This window comes from Dipodomys ordii, unplaced genomic scaffold (assembly GCF_000151885.1).
Source record: "Dipodomys ordii isolate 6190 unplaced genomic scaffold, Dord_2.0 Scaffold37, whole genome shotgun sequence".
Taxonomy (NCBI): Eukaryota; Metazoa; Chordata; class Mammalia; order Rodentia; family Heteromyidae; genus Dipodomys; species Dipodomys ordii.
Genome location: NW_012267253.1, coordinates 13867749 through 13886767, shown reverse-complemented (window position 1 = coordinate 13886767; position 19019 = coordinate 13867749). Strand labels below are relative to the sequence as shown.

The window sequence follows — 19019 nt, the reverse complement described above, 5'->3', positions numbered from 1 at the left end:
TTTTTTCTTTTTGCTTATGTGGTGCTGAGGAATCAAACCCAGGGCCTCATGCATGCAAGGCAAGCACTTTACCACTGAGCCACCTTCCCAGCCCCTGAATTGGCTATCTTATGGGTGGGGACGGGAGGGAAAAATTGGGAGAGACTGATAGAAGGGGAGACATGGTTCAAAAAGAATCATACTCATTACTCATTACCTCATTCATGTAACTGTAACTCCTTTGTATATCAACTCTACAATAATACATAATCTGCTAAATAAAAACAGATGTGTCTATAGGTGATATGACAGCAAAGGAAAGGCACCATGTAATTTTGCTCTAAAAACTCAAATGTCTTGATTACCATTCTTTTCAAAAGCACTGCATAAATATTCAATATCCTTTCTCTTTTGGCCTTTGTGAATTCTAAAGTTTAGGTTGTGTTTTGACAGCTGTGTAGCTGCATGAATTTGTTCTTAGGATGCAAGTATCTACACATTTAAAATGACAGTTTTTAAAGTTTCTTCCTTCTGAGGCGGCTTAAGGATAATTGTGTAGATTGTATGTATGTGCAGGGAGGGGTTTGCTTCATCAGCTTGCACTCATGTGACCTTCTCTACCCCAGCAAGCAACCCCAGCTGTGGGCAGCCCTGAAAGGAATGGTACAAATCCAGAGGTGGTCCGACAGCCACACCTCCTCTCTGGGCATTTGTCTTGAAGCATACAGGTATAAACTATTTATTTCTTCATAGCACGCACATTGGAAATATAATTGGCTTTCTTTTCATTTTTGCTGGCTTTTGATGCCCCAGTGGGGACTTGACCTTAGCTTCGAAAACCTATTGTTCCTTGACCAGTTAGCTGTTTTTCTATTTGAGGCCATATTTTTGAGTCTAGGTAAAAGTGCCCTTTCAAATCTTTCCAGTCACAGTAGGCATTAATTATGGATGGCCGTGACAGAGTCCACAAATAATTCGAAAGCACTTAATGTCAACAGTAAAGGACAAATTAGAAAGAGAAACTTTTTACTTCTGACAATAATAAGTTGGTTCTCCTATTCCAGACTCATTAAAAATGCATAGGCTTTTTCAAGTGAACATGAGGTAATCAACTTAGGGGTAAATGTGTGCTTATCTATCTATTATCCCATAAAGTTTTTTTTAAATATGCAGATGACATTTAGGCTAGAAAGTATCCATGTGGCTGAACATTTCTGTCCAGGATAGTTTTCTTTTCCTGTAGAAACACTTTCACCACCACAGGGCAAAAACAAAGATGGCCCTTTCTCTAGAAGTGACCAGGAATCTAAACGATAAAAGAGCTGCTCAGTTTGGTGGAGTAATAAAATCTACTCCTTGTCTGCATCATCTGGAATTATGGATCATATTGTAAGAAAATTTTTTGATTAATAATATCTTTGTTCATTTGTTTTAGCAAGCGAGTATAACAGATTTTTCTAAAGCCCTTTGTATAATCAACTCTATAGAAGAATGAATCTAATAATTACGAAATCCTATTTATATTTCTCTAAATTCCCTGCCACATAAAATTCCTTTGTTTATGTTAACATACACATACATTTTCACATGGAATCAATGAGATGCCATTTTGAATTCTATTTTTTCCTTTACTTATATGTAGAAATGTTCATGGAATATACATAGTGAACAAACTTGACACTTTAAATTATAGCTTTTATGAAACCCTGCCAAATTGTTTTCTAGCATTATTGAATCAATTTTCCATGTGACCAAAACCCTGGGTATATTGAATTCCCATAATCCTATAAACATTCAGGCTTTATTGTCTTTCGCTGCTTGAGTGTCTTGTATTTATGTAATTAAATGAATGTTTATTTTTCATTAGGCATACACATATGTATGTATCAGCACAATACATTTTAGGAAAAATGTAACTGAATTCATGCTGAGAAGCAGAACAATTGTGGAGAAAAAGCAGAAGAAATTCATTCAAGTCTTTGGGATGGAGCCATATATAAACTAAAATTATGGTTTCCACTTAGATTTTACTGCTTTACCAAGGACACATAGATCAAGTATTTTAACATTGCTTGCCCAAGCTTTTGGAAACCTTTGACTTGCTTATCAAGTGTGTATCTGAACGTTTAACTTGCAGACAGTGTGTTGAACAGTCTTCTCTCCCCATGACACACAGGGACCCTGATAAGTACCAGGACTGTCCCAGCGAGTACCAGTAAGGAAGGACTGTCTAGCCTTGATTTTACCAGTTCACAACCACCAGAGGTAGGGAGTCATTTCTGATAATAATTTAGCAATTCCAATTTGTATAGTGGATCATAGCATGTGAAATGTGCATGTTGTAAAAAAAAAATAAAATACTGTGCTTTGCACTGGCAAGGGATAAAGACAGTGTCCACCCACACATGGTTTGTAATGTGCATTCTACTAATAGTTAAAGGCAAGTCACAGCTCACAAACACAAGTCACAGCAAACCTTCATGTGTTTGTTTACTCATCGCCAACACTTAAAAGCATGTTCTGTGCCTGCCCTGACGCCATGTGTGGTGGGAACAGAGATGGGCTTTCCTGCCTGTGTTAGTGTACGCCAAACACAGGGCACAGGAGATGCGCCACAAAGTAATACAGCGAAACACGGCCGCTGACAGGTGCCACAAAAACCAGGACAACAAACTAAAGAATGCAGAAGAGAGATGGATGGTTTCCACCAGAAAGGATGGAGGAGAAAATGTTCAGCTTGGTCTTAAAGGATGGTAGGACTTGCACCAATACATGCAAACAGCCTGAGTAACCATCGGAGGCTGAGGAGAATGGAAGCGCACGGAGGTTTTACTGGTAGGAAGATGCGAGGCACGTGAACGGGTTGGTGCAAGAAAAATGCTAGAAAAGAAGGCCAAGGCCAGGTCAGGAAAGGCTTTGACCAAGGGTAGGACGCGGTAGCAATGACCACCATGCTTTCAGAAGGCTTTAGAATAGGTAGGAAGGACTAGAGGAGCAGGGACGGAATCAGAGACTACAATCACATGGATGAGAGGACGTGAGGGCTTGAACTGTCAGAGCAGAGCGGATAGAATGTAAAAGGATGATTGGAGTGTGGATTCATAGGCCTTAGTGACTAACATGACACACATTCAACACTTAAATGGCATTCAGACAAAGGACATTAGAGTTTGTTTTATATAGCACATTTAGGAGGGGTTGCTTTTTTACACCTGACCTAATTTCTACTACTGAGATCATTGAAAATTTCTAGGTAATAACATCTTTTGTTATTTTTTGGACCCTCATCCTCAAATTCTAACTTAAAAGAGACTTTCTCTAAAGAAAATGGCACTCATCAGCTAGTATTTGTGTAGCAGTATGTAAATGGAGGAGAGGAAAGCTCCTGTTTTATTTTTGTCTACTATGGAATTTATTTCCAAAATACCAATGTTGTAAAGTGGCCCATTTCAGAGGAGCTGCGGCCCTCCCCTAGCGCCTTTATATTTTCAGTCAGAAGCTTCTCTACTCATTTGGAGGTGGAATGGATGTCCCGAGCGGCTGCCAGATATTTGTAGCTAAGCCTTGGCAGTAGCAGCAGCAGCTGCTCTGGATTTCAGATCGCTCAAGCAAATCCGGACCCAGTGTGCGCTCTGGCCTGACCTGGGAGAGGGAGCCGGGAAGACTAGCAAAGGGTGTGTCATCTGAAGACCACATTTTTCCAATCTGGTAAACTGGTCATATCGGACTCCCAGTATCAGGCTGGGCTGACCTCATCACAAACAGAACCAAATGGGGACAGAAAATGATCTGGAAAAAAAAAATGAACCATCGAGCCATCTGCAGTGACTCTGGTGGAAGTCACTGAGGTTGCTTACCTGAAAACTCGAGGGCGCACACCCCTCTCTGATGCTGTCCTTTCAGCAAGGACAAGCATTTTAGCGTTTGTGTGTCCCACACGTGGATAGCCGCATCTCTTCCCACCTGGAATAACAAGACGAGTGTATTGTGAATTATTTATAGACTATAAAGAAAAGAATTTGGTGCCTTAGAATCAAGCACTACTCCCAAATCAAGAAGTGCACATTATCTGGAAAGTGGAAAGAACACTGGAAATAACCTGGTCCCTCAATTTTCCAGATGAAAACAATTAGCTCATGGCTCCCAGTTAAAAGCCTTTTTCTCCTACCCTCCCCACCCCCCAGTACCGGAGTTTGAACTTGGTTTTAATGCTTGTTAACCACTTGAGCTCTATTCCCAGCAATTTTTTTTTTACTTTATTTTTCAGATAGGGCCTCATGTTTTAGCCCTGAGTGGCTGCAAACTCATTATTGAGATGAGTCTCAGTAGTTTTTTGTCCAGGCTGTCCTTGAACCACAATCCTCCCAAACTCAGCCTCCTGTATAGCTAGGATTACAGGTGTGAGTTACCACACCCTACCCTCAGTTAAGAGACCTTTAAGACCCACTTCAAATGTCCACTGTGCTTTCTTTTTTTATCTTTCCCTATGCTGCTTTGTCATATTTCATAAGACTCTACTTTGTGTTCAAAGAAGTCCTGTGTGTGTTATGACATTATCCACAAAGTTCTTCCCACTCTATCTCTCTCTCTCTCCCTCCCCCCCTCTGTCTTTCTCTCTCCGTTTTAATTGGTTGTGGGGCTTGAACTCTGGGCTTGGGCATTATCCCTCAGCTCTTCAGATCAAGGCTAGTGCTCTACCACTTGAGCCACAGTGCCACTTCTGGTTTTCTGGTGGTTTATTGGAGATAAGAATCTCACAGACTTTCCTGCCCAGGCTGGCTTTGAACCATGATCCTCAGATCTCAGCCTCCTGAGTAGCTAGGATTATAGGTATGAGCCACCGGTACCTGGCCTCTTAATGATTTTCTACCACTGGAAGGCCCAACTCTGCTTCTATCCCTGAGAAATAAGTTTCATAGCTTACTATCTGTCACTAAGGCAAATTGTCTTTGTGGGGATATGAGCTTCTACTGTACTAATTTCAACAACAGAAAGAAGTTAAAATAGCAAAATAATATTCCTTACAATACAAAGGGGGAAAAAGACCCTACTGAGTATGATAACTCCAAAACAGAAAACTAGCAGCCATAGGGACCCGGGGAGACCCTACCTGGTTTGTGGAGGTCTAGACTGTACTCGCACCTTCCCCCAGTTCATTTCCCATCCCCTACCAATGACTGCTGGCATCGTATCTGCCAGTTACAGTACTGGTATATGCAAAGAACCAATCTCTGGCCTTCACTTCCAAAAGAAAGGTAATAAATCTCATGAACTGGGAATAACTTCTCTATAAGACAGATAAAAAAGTAAGTGCAAGTAGTAAGGCAAAGCAATGATGACTTTCTGTGAAGCTCACTGATGTCAGCTAACTCAGAATTGATGGTCAACCCTGCAGTTGGACAGGAGCAAACCAGTTTATAAAGTGGTATGTTTTAGGGTATTTTTATAAGCACTATAAAGATTATTGCTCATTTTTCTCCCCAGATGCACGTTTTCTATGGGTTGATGCCTTTGACTCTCTCAATTTCAACCATGAATCTCATCAAGCTTAAGTTAAGAAATCCACTCAGAAGCCTCTACCACCTGGATGTTAAGTCTCAGAGACAGAATTTAATGGTCTCGTGCTAACCTTTGACAAAACATCAAGAGATTGTTCTTGGAATTTGTAGCTTAGTGGACATTAAAGTATTACCATCAATGAAAAGTTTGTGATCAAACTAAACAAAAGCAAAATATACATGCCTGAGAAAAAGAATACACTGAGAATACTTTGGATACTTTCACCATTTTCCTAGCAAGATCATCCTTAGTTTAACAGATACTTTGTTTACTCAATTTTTATTGCTCTCCCTTCTCTGCTAAATGTCAGAACAGACAGAAGGCCTTGGTTTTGAGCAACTTTTTAGTTACAGACTCAATTCAAGGTTTAGGCATTCTAGAAAATAGTTTATATAAAGTGTAAGGTTTTGTTTTTCAAGGCTAGAGCATAAAGTGATGTTAGCTACAGTCTTATGCTTTTCTTACAGTTTTGTAAAAATTACTACAACCTAGCTGTTACAATAGTTAAATATTTTTGGTACAACCAATATTGACCATGTAAGATACGTTAAATGCTGCTTATATAGTGATAAGGAAATACAAAAGTTGTTCCTTCATAAACTGTTCACTACCAGCTGTTCTCATTCAGATTTCATCCCTTCAAAAAGACAGTTCCTAAGAGGCTTCCTATGATTTTAGAACATGTTGATTGGTTCATTCTCCCATCATTACAGAATGATTCAATGTTCTCTGAATCTTCAGCCTCCTGCCTCATATTTACTTCTATTCAGTACTTCTTGAATTTGTCCTCTCTCTTTGGCTAGGCCCCCAGTCTTAGAGGAGAGATACACACCTGTCCTGTGGCCACATAATCCTTCACGGGGTGGATGGTCAGGCTGAGAATGTCATCGTCATGTCCCAGGTAGAGTCTCTGGGTGTGTTGTTGCCTGTTGTACACAACAGCAACTGCGGCAATATGGTAGACCACTTCTCCAGCTTGGGTGTAGAACAGGTTGTTTCTACAGTCATAGCCTCTGTAACTGAAGGACAAGGCAGAGAAATGCATGCTGGTTGAATGAACAGGAAATGTGAGATGCAGGTGTTCTCAGAAACAAAGCAAACATGTTGATGAAAATATGTGCAAGTGGAGCCCAAAACACAACTGTTTTGTGTTAGCTAGAAGAGGACCTCTGAGCACTGGATGACTTTCTAAGAGGCACCTGGGCACTGATCTGATCCAAGATCCTCAGCTACTAAATATGTTCTTTCCTAACATCCATCCTTCTGTGAACTCGCCCCGATCAGGCCTTTCTTACTTCATCTCTCCTTTCACAATACTCCTCTTCTCCCTCTTTTGAGGTCACTGTCCTCCATCAGGAATCTTAGCATGGGTGTTATGCTGGGGCATGGAACCTTCCAGGGGCACCAAAACAAAGAGGCAATTCATAGTACAAGGGAACAACTCTTCATGACTGGAGGAGGGATCCTTTGAAAATCAAGTGATCTCTAGTTCTTTACTTTTTAACAAAATTGAACAGAGGCATAAATGAATAGATTGATTACTACTTTTGTGATATATCAAAATCAAAATATTATTTGTCCTATAATACAGAAGGAGCTTAAAGAACAGAAAAACACTGCTATGACAAAATCATTTCTATCTTGACTACTTTTAATGAGAATAAACTCTCAGTGCTTAATTTGTAAAAAATTGAAAAGTGGAATAGACTCAATGCTAAATTCTACCACATTCTACCAAGAAATGATATATATGCACAGATAGCTGAACTAAAAAATACTTGATTAAAATAATTTCCAATATTGAATAACATAACTTGTAATATTTATATTGATGTGGTCAATTTTTCCCTACAAATAATTATAACAACTCAGTTTAAAGATTAAGAGCAGCACTGGATAACAGAAATATGGTATGTGCCACATAGGAGATAAAAATCTTCTTAGTTGCCACACTAAAAAAATAGATGAACTCTTGAGGACAATCTTAAACACATTTAAATCATGTCAACATATAATCAATATAAAGATATTTAATGAGATACTCCACATTTTCGGTGCTACTCAGATTTGAATTCAGGGCTTTTCACTTGCAGACTGTGCTCCCTTGCTGAGCCACACAAGACTTTTTTTTCTTCTGGTTGTTTTAAATACATTCTTACTTTCTACTAAGCATATACAATCTATTTCAGGCTTCCTAAAATAGGCCAACATGGATGTGCCACCACACCCAAATCTCTGTTGAGACAGGGTCTTGCAAACTTCTGCCTGGGCTGGCCTCTAAATTATGATTCTCCTAATTGCAGCTTCCCAAGTGGCTAAAATAACAGGCAGTGAGATACAGAGGCTCAGCCTCCATTTTTTAATGTCAAATATTTAAAATTGATGTGCATTTTACATATACAGCACGTCCCACTTTAGTCATGTTGTAAGTGCCTTAAAGCCATGTGTAGCCAGTGAGTACTCCATTGCATAGAGTTAACATGCAGTGCCAGAGGAAATGATACTGAAATTGAGAATTTTTTTCTTGCAGAAGGTATGATATGCAGTGACTAAAGACTCAGGCATAAAAACATGTGAGGGTAAGATCTGAAGGGAGACTTAGGATAGGTAGAGTATGATGGACAAAAGGATGTGACAAAAAAAATAAACTTTTGGGGCTGGGAAGGTGGCTCAGTGGTAGAGCGCTTGCCTTGCATGCATGAGGCCCTGGGTTCGATTCCTCAGCACCACATAAGCAAAAAGAAAAAAAAAGAAAAGAAAAAAAATAAACTTTTTCATGTTGTAATAGTGCCAGAAAATAATGTATGGCATTTGGATTCTATTGGGCCCATTGAAATGACAGATGTGAATACATATAATGCACCAGAAATTTATTTAGATTCTTCTTGACCCTGTAAACTTACATAGAAGAATTGTAGGTGTCAACATGGGTAAGCATGTACGTCATTTTTATAAAGGTCAAAATTATTTTGGACATGAGAAAATATTTGGAGAAAACTCTGTCCTTGAGTGGAGGCAGCCAAAGAGAGCAATGGGCTGGGGGCGAGAGGAAGCAGAGGTGGAGAGGAGAAAGGGCAGTGAGGCAGCCAGGGGCAGCAACAGCCACAGTGCTCAGCGACATAAACCAGCAAACTCTACACGCGTCACAATGTGGTGGCCACTTCGGCCTGACTGGCAGAACCGGACAGAGTCACAGCTAAAATGTCAGCCATAGGAATGACAGCCAACTGAAAGGAAAGTGAATTCTTTAGCTTGTTCTTAAGGCTGGCAACAGGCCTGGTAAGCTCTGAAGCAGCAGCACCGTGGCCCCGAGACAGGCGACTCACCCATGTATGAACTGGAGTTTCAGGCTGTCCTCAGGAGCCTTCTCCCGTTTGAGGAAGGGCACTGCATGGTTTTTCTCTTTGCTTTGTTGTTTTAGCTGAGGTAGATCTTCTTTGTAAACCTTAAAGTACAACAGCAACATTTAACAGCACTCCTTTCCTAGGTTTCTAAACAGCAGTATGGTGGAATTTTTGAGAAAGTTTTCATTGCTTTAATATAAAGGTATTAAAAAAAATAAGACATGAGATTGAATGTTATTTTCTATTGTATTTATTTTTGGTGATAGTTTGTTTTTTACTATCATGTGAGCCATGCTCTCAACCCTTCTTTTGTTTTAGTTATTTGAATCTTATGTTTTTTAAAGCCAGGCTATTCTCAGACCTTGATCTTCCTATCTATACTTCCCACAAAGCTGTTACTAAAGGGGTGAACTACCATGCCCAGCTTACTGAAATAGGAGTTTCAATAATTTTTTGCCCCAATGACTCCAAATTGTTGCCTTTCTACTTTCTGAGTAGTTAGGGTTACAGGCATGAGCCACCAGTGCTTGGATGAAACATTTTTTAAATGATTGGGATTCAAAATAATTTTCTTTCACTTCTTTGTTATTTTCTCAGGTAATCATGTACAGAAAATACATTACATTGTTACATTAGCAACAATTTTCAATTAGGTATAATTAGTTTCTTCTAGGGTAAGCAATTTCTTGATTATTTACAAAATAAGGGCCTTAGGAGTAATTTTTTTCCTTTGGAGTTCCAGTCTTTCCAGGGCCTCATGCATCTTCACAGATCAGACTCTGAAATGCAGAGCAAAGCTCATTTTCTCCACCTAACTTAGTACCTAAATCTGGCAGCTGACAGAAAGGTTTTTACAATTTAACTCCAATCTACATAAAAATCAATCTGTTTTTTACCACATTTTTATGCTCTATTATCAAGAAATATTGACTTAACATATTTTAAATGAAGTATTATATACTAATAATTTCTTATCTTCATGAAGGTACATTTTCATTTGGCCAATTACAATTGCTAAAAAAAATCAAGAAATATTATAAAGTTTATTTAGGATTTGGCCATAAATCATTACAAAAAGAAATGGAAAGATATTACTGTTTTGTCTATTACAAAGACAATGAACTAAGTTTTCAAGTCTAAAGATAATTATTCATTTGAATTCACAAGATTTTTCTCAAGGTCATCAGTTGCTTTAGATTATTTCTTTTTTTAATAAGTTTTTTTATTGTAAAAATACTGTACAGAGGGGTTATTTCCTCCTTTGGTTTTCCCCTACCATCCCTTCCCTCCCACCTCCACAACTACACTCCCCCCACCTAAATTGTAAAGTTCATTATTCAACATAGTGTCTTGGACATCTCATTGTTACAATGGGTTAACCTGTTTCCCTATTTAAACATTTTGTTTTTTCCCTTCCCCTCCCCAAATTAGACCAACATCAAATACAGTGAAAACAGGGGTTATACCGTGGGGGAGGAACATACAAAGCAACAAAAAAAAATCACATGGTACATTATAAATATGTTAGAAACAATAGCAAGAAAGGAAAAAAAAACACTTGTGTCCCTATTTTGGGGTTCATTTCGCTTAACATCATCTTATCTGGTCATATGTACATAGCTTTTGACCTTTTCTGCTTGTCCCAGACATATACTAGTTTTTGCAAACAAGGGAAACCATGGAACCTATGTTTCTTTGGGCCTGGCTTACTTCACTTAATATGATTTTTTCCAGGTCTTTCCATTTCCTAACAAATGGGCGATGTCATTCTTTCTGATGGAGGCATAGAATTCCATACTTTAGATTATTTCTACTGCTCATCTGATAGAATCTCACAGAGTTTGTGGGCTTCAAGTTCCTATTTGTTAGAAAAGAGTAAGTTCCCCACTCAGGAATATTGTGAACATAAATCAAATAATACAGTTGGAAATATTGAAAACCAAGGTGCCAGGAGAATTCATAAGTCCAACACATAGATCTCAATACAAGTCATGGGCTTTCATTCTTCATTACCATCACTGTATCAAGAGGAAAAAAAAAAACCCTTCCAACTGCACAAAGTGACTTTCATTTTGTTTCCATTTCCTTTCCTCCTGGCATCAGGGCATACTGTTTAGTGTCTGTGTGACATTCTCATATTAATCATTCCTTTCCAAATCCCTTTTCACTGTCATTCTGCATAATACATTTATCAGTACATAGCCAACTGACCTAATTGTGAGGTTGGCCTAAGCTATACGTTGGATTGCTTTTGTACTAATCCAATTTTTCAAACACTGAGTTGGTAATAATAGGCAGAAAACATGTAATCAAGTAAAAAAAAAAAACTGTTAATTCAATGCTATGGAGACAAGCTCAGAGGTACCTAGACTATTTGTTTTGGAGAGAAGCCCAGGTTAGCTTTCTTAGCCTCATGCCCTGGCCATATAGAAGTGGGTAGGTTACTTCACATCCCAGGGTTAAGACCTAGCCCACAGAGACCAATCTGGTACATCTCCATGGACACACTGACAGTATACCTGAAAGCTGATGTCTTATTCATTCCATGATCATGTACAGACTCTTCTCCTGCCTTTATAGATGGCAGGGCAGAAAACAGAACCCCTACATCTATCCAGTGACAAAGGGATGTGTGTTTAGATTGCTCACAAAGATTAATTTCCATAATGCTCTGTTTAGAGCTAAAATGAAATGTCAGCTTCCAAAAAGAATGAATGCAATCAACCAACTTTTACTAGTACAGATGGTTTCTGGCAGGAGAGAGAATATACACTGTAATTGGGCTTGTAGGGCTTTTGCTTCAAATTAAATGGATAATGGTTGCTGTGAGTTAGGAGAGAAATGAGGCCAATGGCTCACATACAAACTCCCATGTCCATTCTAAAATCACAGGGTTTGCTAAGAAAATGAAGATGGAAAACCTTGAAGCTTATATACACATTTCTCTGCAAAAACAAAAATCAAAGTTTTAGACGATAAGGAATCAAAAAGCTCAAATATTAGGGGTTCTGTTTGGGAGATGTTGTAACTACCTTTCATTTACTATTTAATAAGATCTGACTGGATAATTTACTTAATTGAAAACATATTTAAAGGCAAGAAGTAAGCTTTTTTGGCCTTACTTCTCTTCTGCCTAAGCAACAGCCATTTTTAGCGTCATGCCCCTCCAGTGCTAGCCAGGGCCTGGCCCTGCATTCTCACTGTGCACTGCTCACGAACCTGGCGGTCATAATTGATTTGAGTTTCTTGTTCAATATCGGAGTCCAACTCGGGCACATCAGATAAGTCAGAATCAGACTCTTCACTGCAGGAGTCCGTGCCACCTTCTGAGGGAAAACAACCCAGAGGACACAAGTGAAAATGCGCAGATGCTAAACAGCTTCCCTCCCCACCCCAGCAAAAATGAGTTCATTTGAAATATTTCCTTTCTTCTAGCAAAGTAAACAAAAGTAACTACACTACAGTTTTCACTTCCTACAGTTCCTTTCATTTTTTGGCTTAGTTCAGAGCTCCCCTCCCCTCCCTTCCTGGGAGCTCTAACAGACTGCAACAGCTTTCCTCCAGGCACATGGGCCACGCATGCTCTCTTTTATTAGAGAGCAGGATCCCTGGAGTTTAAAACCTTGCTTTGAAAAGTGTAAAGTCCTCAGGTTTTATCAAAGAGAAAAGCAGGGCAAAAGTAAATCTAATTATATCAGTAAAGACTTTTTTTTTTGGGGGGGGGGAGATACTGCCATATTGAGGTTTGAACTCTAGCCCTCAAGCTTGTTAGAGGAGAACTTTACCACAGGTCACACCTCTAAGCCCCTAGATTTTCAACATGCCTACCAAGTACTGAAAATTACCTTGGTCAAAAGCCTGCATGCAGAGCCCTTCCCAGTAAATAGATTTATTTTATTACCTGTTCATTCCTGCTGACATCTCCATGGCTATACAAAATAAGACTAGACTAAAGCCCCTGGATTCCCACCATGAACCATTCTCTGAACCTCAATATTTTGGGGGCAAGGTCCAATCTCAATATTTCTCTGAAAATCCTACAGGGTATTTGCTAGAAGCAAAATCCTTTTCAAGGAAAATTATCTCACTGACCCATATTAATCTCAAGCAATTTCTTCTTTTCAAAATGTTTAAAAATTTATTACAGGAATGTACTTTTCAAAATTGCTTTAATGCTTTGCCCCCAGAATAAACGTTAGAGTTATCCCTTCAGCATTTTTTCATCGACAAGAAGATATTGGAAAGCAGTGTCTCATTTTACCCTGGGGTGAGGTTTCCAGCAAGCCGTTGCTGACACCTTCTGGAATAAACCTCCACTGGAACACGGAGTGGTCGGCTCCTCCTGTGCTTAACACCCATTGGAAGTCATGGGACCAGCGGACGTTTGTGACGTGTGCAGAATGGCCCACATACTTCCTAAATTTGGCTCCTGTAAAGGTATTTTTTGAGATGGTTAGTCATGCCAAAAGAAGAAAGAAAGAAAGAAAAAGGAAGGAAGGAAGGAAGGAAGGAAGGAAGGAAGGAAAAAAGGGAGGGAGGAAGGGATGGAGGGAGGGAGGGAGGGAGGGAGGGAAGAAGAAAGAGAGAGAAAGAAGGAAAGAAATTAATTCATTAAAAGGAATTCATGTTCCTATTCACATTTGATTAAAGTCTTTACATACATCAGAAAATTAGTTTGTCTTATATGTAATAGCAAACAAATGCTCCAAAATGTATCTCATTTACTCTATTATGAATTAATCTGAAGTTCAGTCTTAAGGTGCAAGCTAAAGACAAATCTGAACCTGTTCCAAATAACACTTACTGCTTCACTGACTCTAACAACAAATAATCAAGAATGAATATATTACATATTCTTATTCAATGCAGTATAAAATTGCCGCATTTCACAACTGGAAAACAAAAAAGAATTCTGTGGAAACAATTGTAAATTAATGTTTGGGATCTTGCAGATAAAGAACTGTGAGAATGATCTTTTTTTCTCTCTTAAACTGATTTCTTTACTCTGCCAGCACCAGACCCAGATAATGAGTGCAAGGGGAAAAACAACTTGTGGTTGAACTACTGCAGTCAAGTAAGTGTTCCATGTAGGCTGGGGACACAGCAGGGGCCTGCTTACCCGTGCAGGCCTTGGGCTCTACAGACTATGGAGAGGGGAGGTTGACAGCATGCCCTTTACCCACTCCAAAAACCCTTCTGCCTCTTCTCATTCCTCACTCCTTTTCAGAGGAGGAAAAAGACATCTGTTTAACTGTCACAGGTTTAAAATTCAGATACCTGTAGGAGATGTAATGACTTAAATTTACACGAAGGTGAAAATGACTGTTATCTATACCCTGGTGAACCCTCTCCCTGCAAAAGCCTAGGAAGGAAAGAAGCATTAATTTGTTTGTTTGTAATTGCTTTATAATGATAGGGAAAGCAGATGGCTTTTCGTGGTCATGGAGCTGCAGTGAGTGACCACATATAGATTTGTTGTAGATATGTGAAGCACTGGGCTTTGAAAGTAAACCTGCCTAGTTCAATAGTGACCTAAATCAATTTTGGCAGTAAAGTCAAACTGATTGATTCTAAATAGGATTAGCTGGAAATGGTGTTAGCTTAGAAACTGAGAGCAGGGTATATTGTCTTATACCTCTAGAGGTCCTAAAAGTGTGTGGGGCTAGCCTCTGTCCTTCTCTGAGATCATTCAACCTGTCTCTTCATAGTGATCTAAAAGACACTGCAGAGAATTCTTTGATTCAAAACAAAGCAAATGAGATATAGCTAAAATGCAGGCATATGCCATCCAAGAGGAAGGTACAAAAGCCACTGCCAATCTGTCTTGATCTCTGTCTTGGACCATGTCATAAAGACACTCATGTAAACAATAACACATAAACAATCACGTGACAAAAAGTCATAAAGCTTCCAGCTACAAGTTCTGGGACCAAGAGGAAGCTGGAGTCCTTTAGAGCACTCCAACCTCATGAGAGGCCTTGAACTTGAACCTTCCATCTACTCTCTTCATGAATCCCAGATATCATACCTCCCCACCCCCCAATCCCCACAGGCAAACAAAACAAAACCTGTCAGATCATAAACATTTCTTCTTCAAATGTGCTAAATGGGGGATGGGGATAGACAATTCATTATGCAGCAATACATAACTAGTATACACGTAATAGACTGGACCTGAGGGCTCTCATCTGATTTTCTGGTCCCTTTCCATCACCTAGTCCACTATAGGCACACAGGTCCCTTTGCATTCTTCAAACATGCCAGCCACTCTCTGCCTCTAAGTCTTGTGCTTGCTGATCTCTCTCTCTTTGGAATGGCTGGTTCCTTTGTCTCCTTCACATCGCTAGTCAAGTGAACCTCTACTAGTAAGCCTCTTTTGATATAGAAACACACCACCCCTACTTATTTTTCCTTGTGTATGGACAGTGCTCCATTAGCAGAACAGAAGCTCTCTGAGGGCACTGCCATGTGCTTGTTTTGCTTATGGTCATATCTCCATCCCCCAAAGCAGCAGTTAAGTAATCGTTATCAAATAAAGAAAGGCCACATCTATGGCCTCCAAGTTTCTTCTTAGGACAAAAGGTGATGAGGCAAGTTTTTCTTTTGTTCTTTGTCCTACCAGAGGCTCTGGCATTACCCTTATTTCTTCTCTATCTACCTTCTCTCCCGTGTCTTTAAAAACAATCCACACACCTTGTGACTTCCCAGTGTTAATTTCCAGCCTTGAACTCTCTCCATGGAAGGCTGATGGCCTATGTGCCATGTCTACTTAAATATCTAACAGGTACCTCAAACTTACCATGAAGAAAACAGATAGAGAAGTTCTTTCCCTTCCTGGTCTCCCAAAACATTTATTTAGTTATCTATCTATTTATTTATTTACTTACTTAATTTTTGGTGCCCCAGTCCTGGGGTTTGAACTCAGGGCCTGGGCACTGTCCCTCAGGTTTTTTTGCTCAAGGCTAGCACTCTACAACTTGACCTGAAACTCCACTTCCAGGTATTTGGTGGTTAAATGGAGATAAGAGTCTCACAGACTTTCCTGCCCAGGCTGGCTTCAAACCATGACCTTCAGATCTAAGACTCCTGAGTAGGTAGGATTATAGGTGTGAGCCACTGATGCCTGGCCTTTTCTCATTTTTTCATCTTTGTAAATGTGCTACCTTCTATCCCATTGTTCAAGCCCCAAACTTAGAGGAGTCATCCTCATTGTTTTTCCCCTCTATTCCCACATCCAGTCAGGCAATAAGACCTTCAGCTCTTCCTTGAAACCTTGCCTATGCCAACCACCTTTCTCTGCATCTGTTCCTAGCTGCATGGTCCCTCAGGTGGCCTCCCTCACCCTCACACCTATTATATAGTATCACAGTGGTCTTTGGAAGGCTCAACTTGGTCATGTGCCACTTAAATCCTTATGACTTTTTCACTGCACACAGAATAGAATCTAAGTTTCTAGTAGCAGCGACAGAGCTGTACATAGTGTGGGCCTGCCATCCTTTCTAACCTCATGACAACTGTCTAACCTGCTCTACCTCAGGCCCACCCAAGCTACAGTGAAGGCCTATTCTTTCCCCTGCCAGCTCCCAGGTTTCAACATCCTGGACCCTTGTCACAGGATGCAGCTGCTCCAGATCTGTGTACAAAGCTGTGCATGTGGAGGGAGAATGGGATGAAAGCTTGGGGAAAACATGGGCCTTTGGAGAGGGATGGCACCAAGGACTCCAAGGGTGCCAAGGTATGGCTTCACCTCACGTGGGTGTCTGTGTGGAGCCCAACAGGATGAACACTAGGTCATCAGGAAAAACTGCCAGCACCAGTCTTGATTACTTTAAGATTTGAGAGCTATCAAAATGAGAAACACAAATGGTTTTGTCTATATAAAAATAAAGCCAGTTCAATCATTTTCATTAACTACAGTATACTTCAGTGAAATTACTGTGAACCAGAATATATATATATATATATATATATATATAAAATTCAAATTATAAACACACACACACACACATACAACATAGAACTCACCGAGCTAACTTGACATACTTGAATATATAGCTATCCCATCAATCTATCTGTCTGTCTGTCTGTCTGGATAGATAGATATACAGATAGATATAGAGATGGATGGATAGAGAGAGAGAGAGGAGAGAGAGAGAGGAGAGAGAGAGGAGAGAGAGAGAGAGACTGGAAACCAGTATCTGTGATATATATATATATATATGTGTGTGTATATATATATATATATATATATATATATCTCCAATTGTGTCAAGTTAGCTTGGTGAGTTCTATTTAGTCACAGGAGTAAACCATAATGCTTGCTTAGCGTCTCACATTTGTTCACAGTCATCAACCTCCGTTCATATGTGTCTTTCTACAGGTTCAAAGCTTGGGGGAGGGGGAATACTTGTCACTGGTATCCTGTGTCAGAGAGGGGCAAGTTCCACAGCTGCTGTTCCTACCAACAATTACCACACACTTTTATAACTTCCCCAGGAGCAGTTTTCACACACACACACACACACACACACACACACACACACACACACACGCTCACCTAGACGTCTCTGAGGCAAACTGCAACATTTGTAAGTATGCGTTACTCAAGGTAGAATAACTCCTTTGCCAGGAGGATGGGACTACTGTGGCAGCTCTCCTACTCACAAGGTCCATTAGGAAGCGAGAGAAGAGTCTGAACTGGGCACATGAAAGTAATTCTGCGCTTGGACCATCTCTTTGAAGTTGATGGCCATTTTGTCAAGTGTAAGTAATGGTGCTTTTGCAATGCATTTTATGTTCCATTTTGTACCATAATTGTCACTGCTTCAAAACTGCCAGTTAGCTGAAAATGACTTTCTGATTACATTTTCCAATCCCTTTCCTTGCTTAATTTAAAAATCGCTCAAGTGCAAGAGTGTTCAGGCAGCAGCATGTCCCTGCTGATTACTTTTGTGAGATCCTATTTTTCAGGACACAGTGGCAAAGCTCAGAGAGAGCCTGTGTATGAGCTCTGTGTAAACTTGAGAGGAAGAAGAGGATGAGATTACTGCATGGTTAATTCAGTCATTTTACATAGCTGGAAGGTACACCATAACTACACTGATACAAGTTCAACAATAACATACTCAATAACAAAACTTGAGGTCAGAAAGATTGTTCTGAACCTAATTCCTCGCTCAAAAATGTACCAGTTAGTTTTTACAAATATGACTTGAAAAATAAGTGCTGTGACAAGGGGTCTATAATCTGCACTGTCACCAGGAAGATTATTTTCAGATTTTAATTATGTCTAATTAGAGTTGCTTTTCTGTGTATAAGCCCAAGCAGCTAAGAAGCATAAAATATTTTAAATTATAATATTTTAATAGAATATATAATTTAATTATGAATATTTATATAAATGCACATAAAATAGGACTCTTTTTTGGAACATGAAACAGAAAGGGTTATGAATCACAAAATGGTATTTTTACCAAATCCTAACTTAAATTTTGCAAAACATGTATCTTAGGATGACAGAAACAGAAGACCTGGAGCCAAGCCTTGGTTCATACTTGAAATCCTAGCTACTCAGGAGGCTGAGATCTGAGGATCACAGTTCAAAGCCAACCTGGGCAGAAAAGTCTATGAGACTCTTATCTCCACTTAACTACCCAAAAGCCAGAAGTTGGAAGTGTGACTTGAATGGTAGAGCACCTGCCTTGAGTAGAAAAAAACAAGAGTACAAGGCCCTGAGTTCAAGCCCTAGTACGGGTATGTATACATACACACACACACACACACACACACACACACACACACACAAGCAGACCTTGCAACAAATGCTATGTAAAATAGTTAAACAACAAATAGAAATATACAAACGAAAGCAAGGAGTCTTAATTAAATAAGCACCTAAAAAATAAGCCCTTTGTACTGTCAGATAGTTCAGAGTAGTCTTCAATGTTTTGGTCTTACCTTTTTTTTTTTTTTTTTAGGTCATGGGGCCTGAACTCTGGGCCTGGGCACTGTACCAGCTCTTCAGCTCAAGGCTAGTGCTCTACCACTTAAGCCACAGCGCCACTTCCAGCTTTTTCTGCTTATGTGGTGCTGAGGAATTGAACCCAGGGACTCATGCATGCAAGGCAAGCACTCTAC

General features: G+C 39.7%; 1 protein-coding gene across 1 annotated transcript in view; it reads right to left on the bottom strand.

Annotated features, from left to right (window-relative positions):
* Eml6 (echinoderm microtubule associated protein like 6) overlaps nt 1-19019 on the bottom strand; it is a 256723-nt gene that overhangs the window by 92227 nt on the left and 145477 nt on the right. The window contains exons 10-15 of the mRNA XM_013017915.1: nt 16426-16527; nt 13144-13311; nt 12102-12208; nt 8865-8983; nt 6371-6557; nt 3837-3942 (exon numbers count right to left, since the gene is read on the bottom strand). Coding sequence (XP_012873369.1) covers nt 3837-3942; nt 6371-6557; nt 8865-8983; nt 12102-12208; nt 13144-13311; nt 16426-16527 — 789 coding nt within the window. The remainder of the gene's footprint in view (nt 1-3836; nt 3943-6370; nt 6558-8864; nt 8984-12101; nt 12209-13143; nt 13312-16425; nt 16528-19019) is intronic.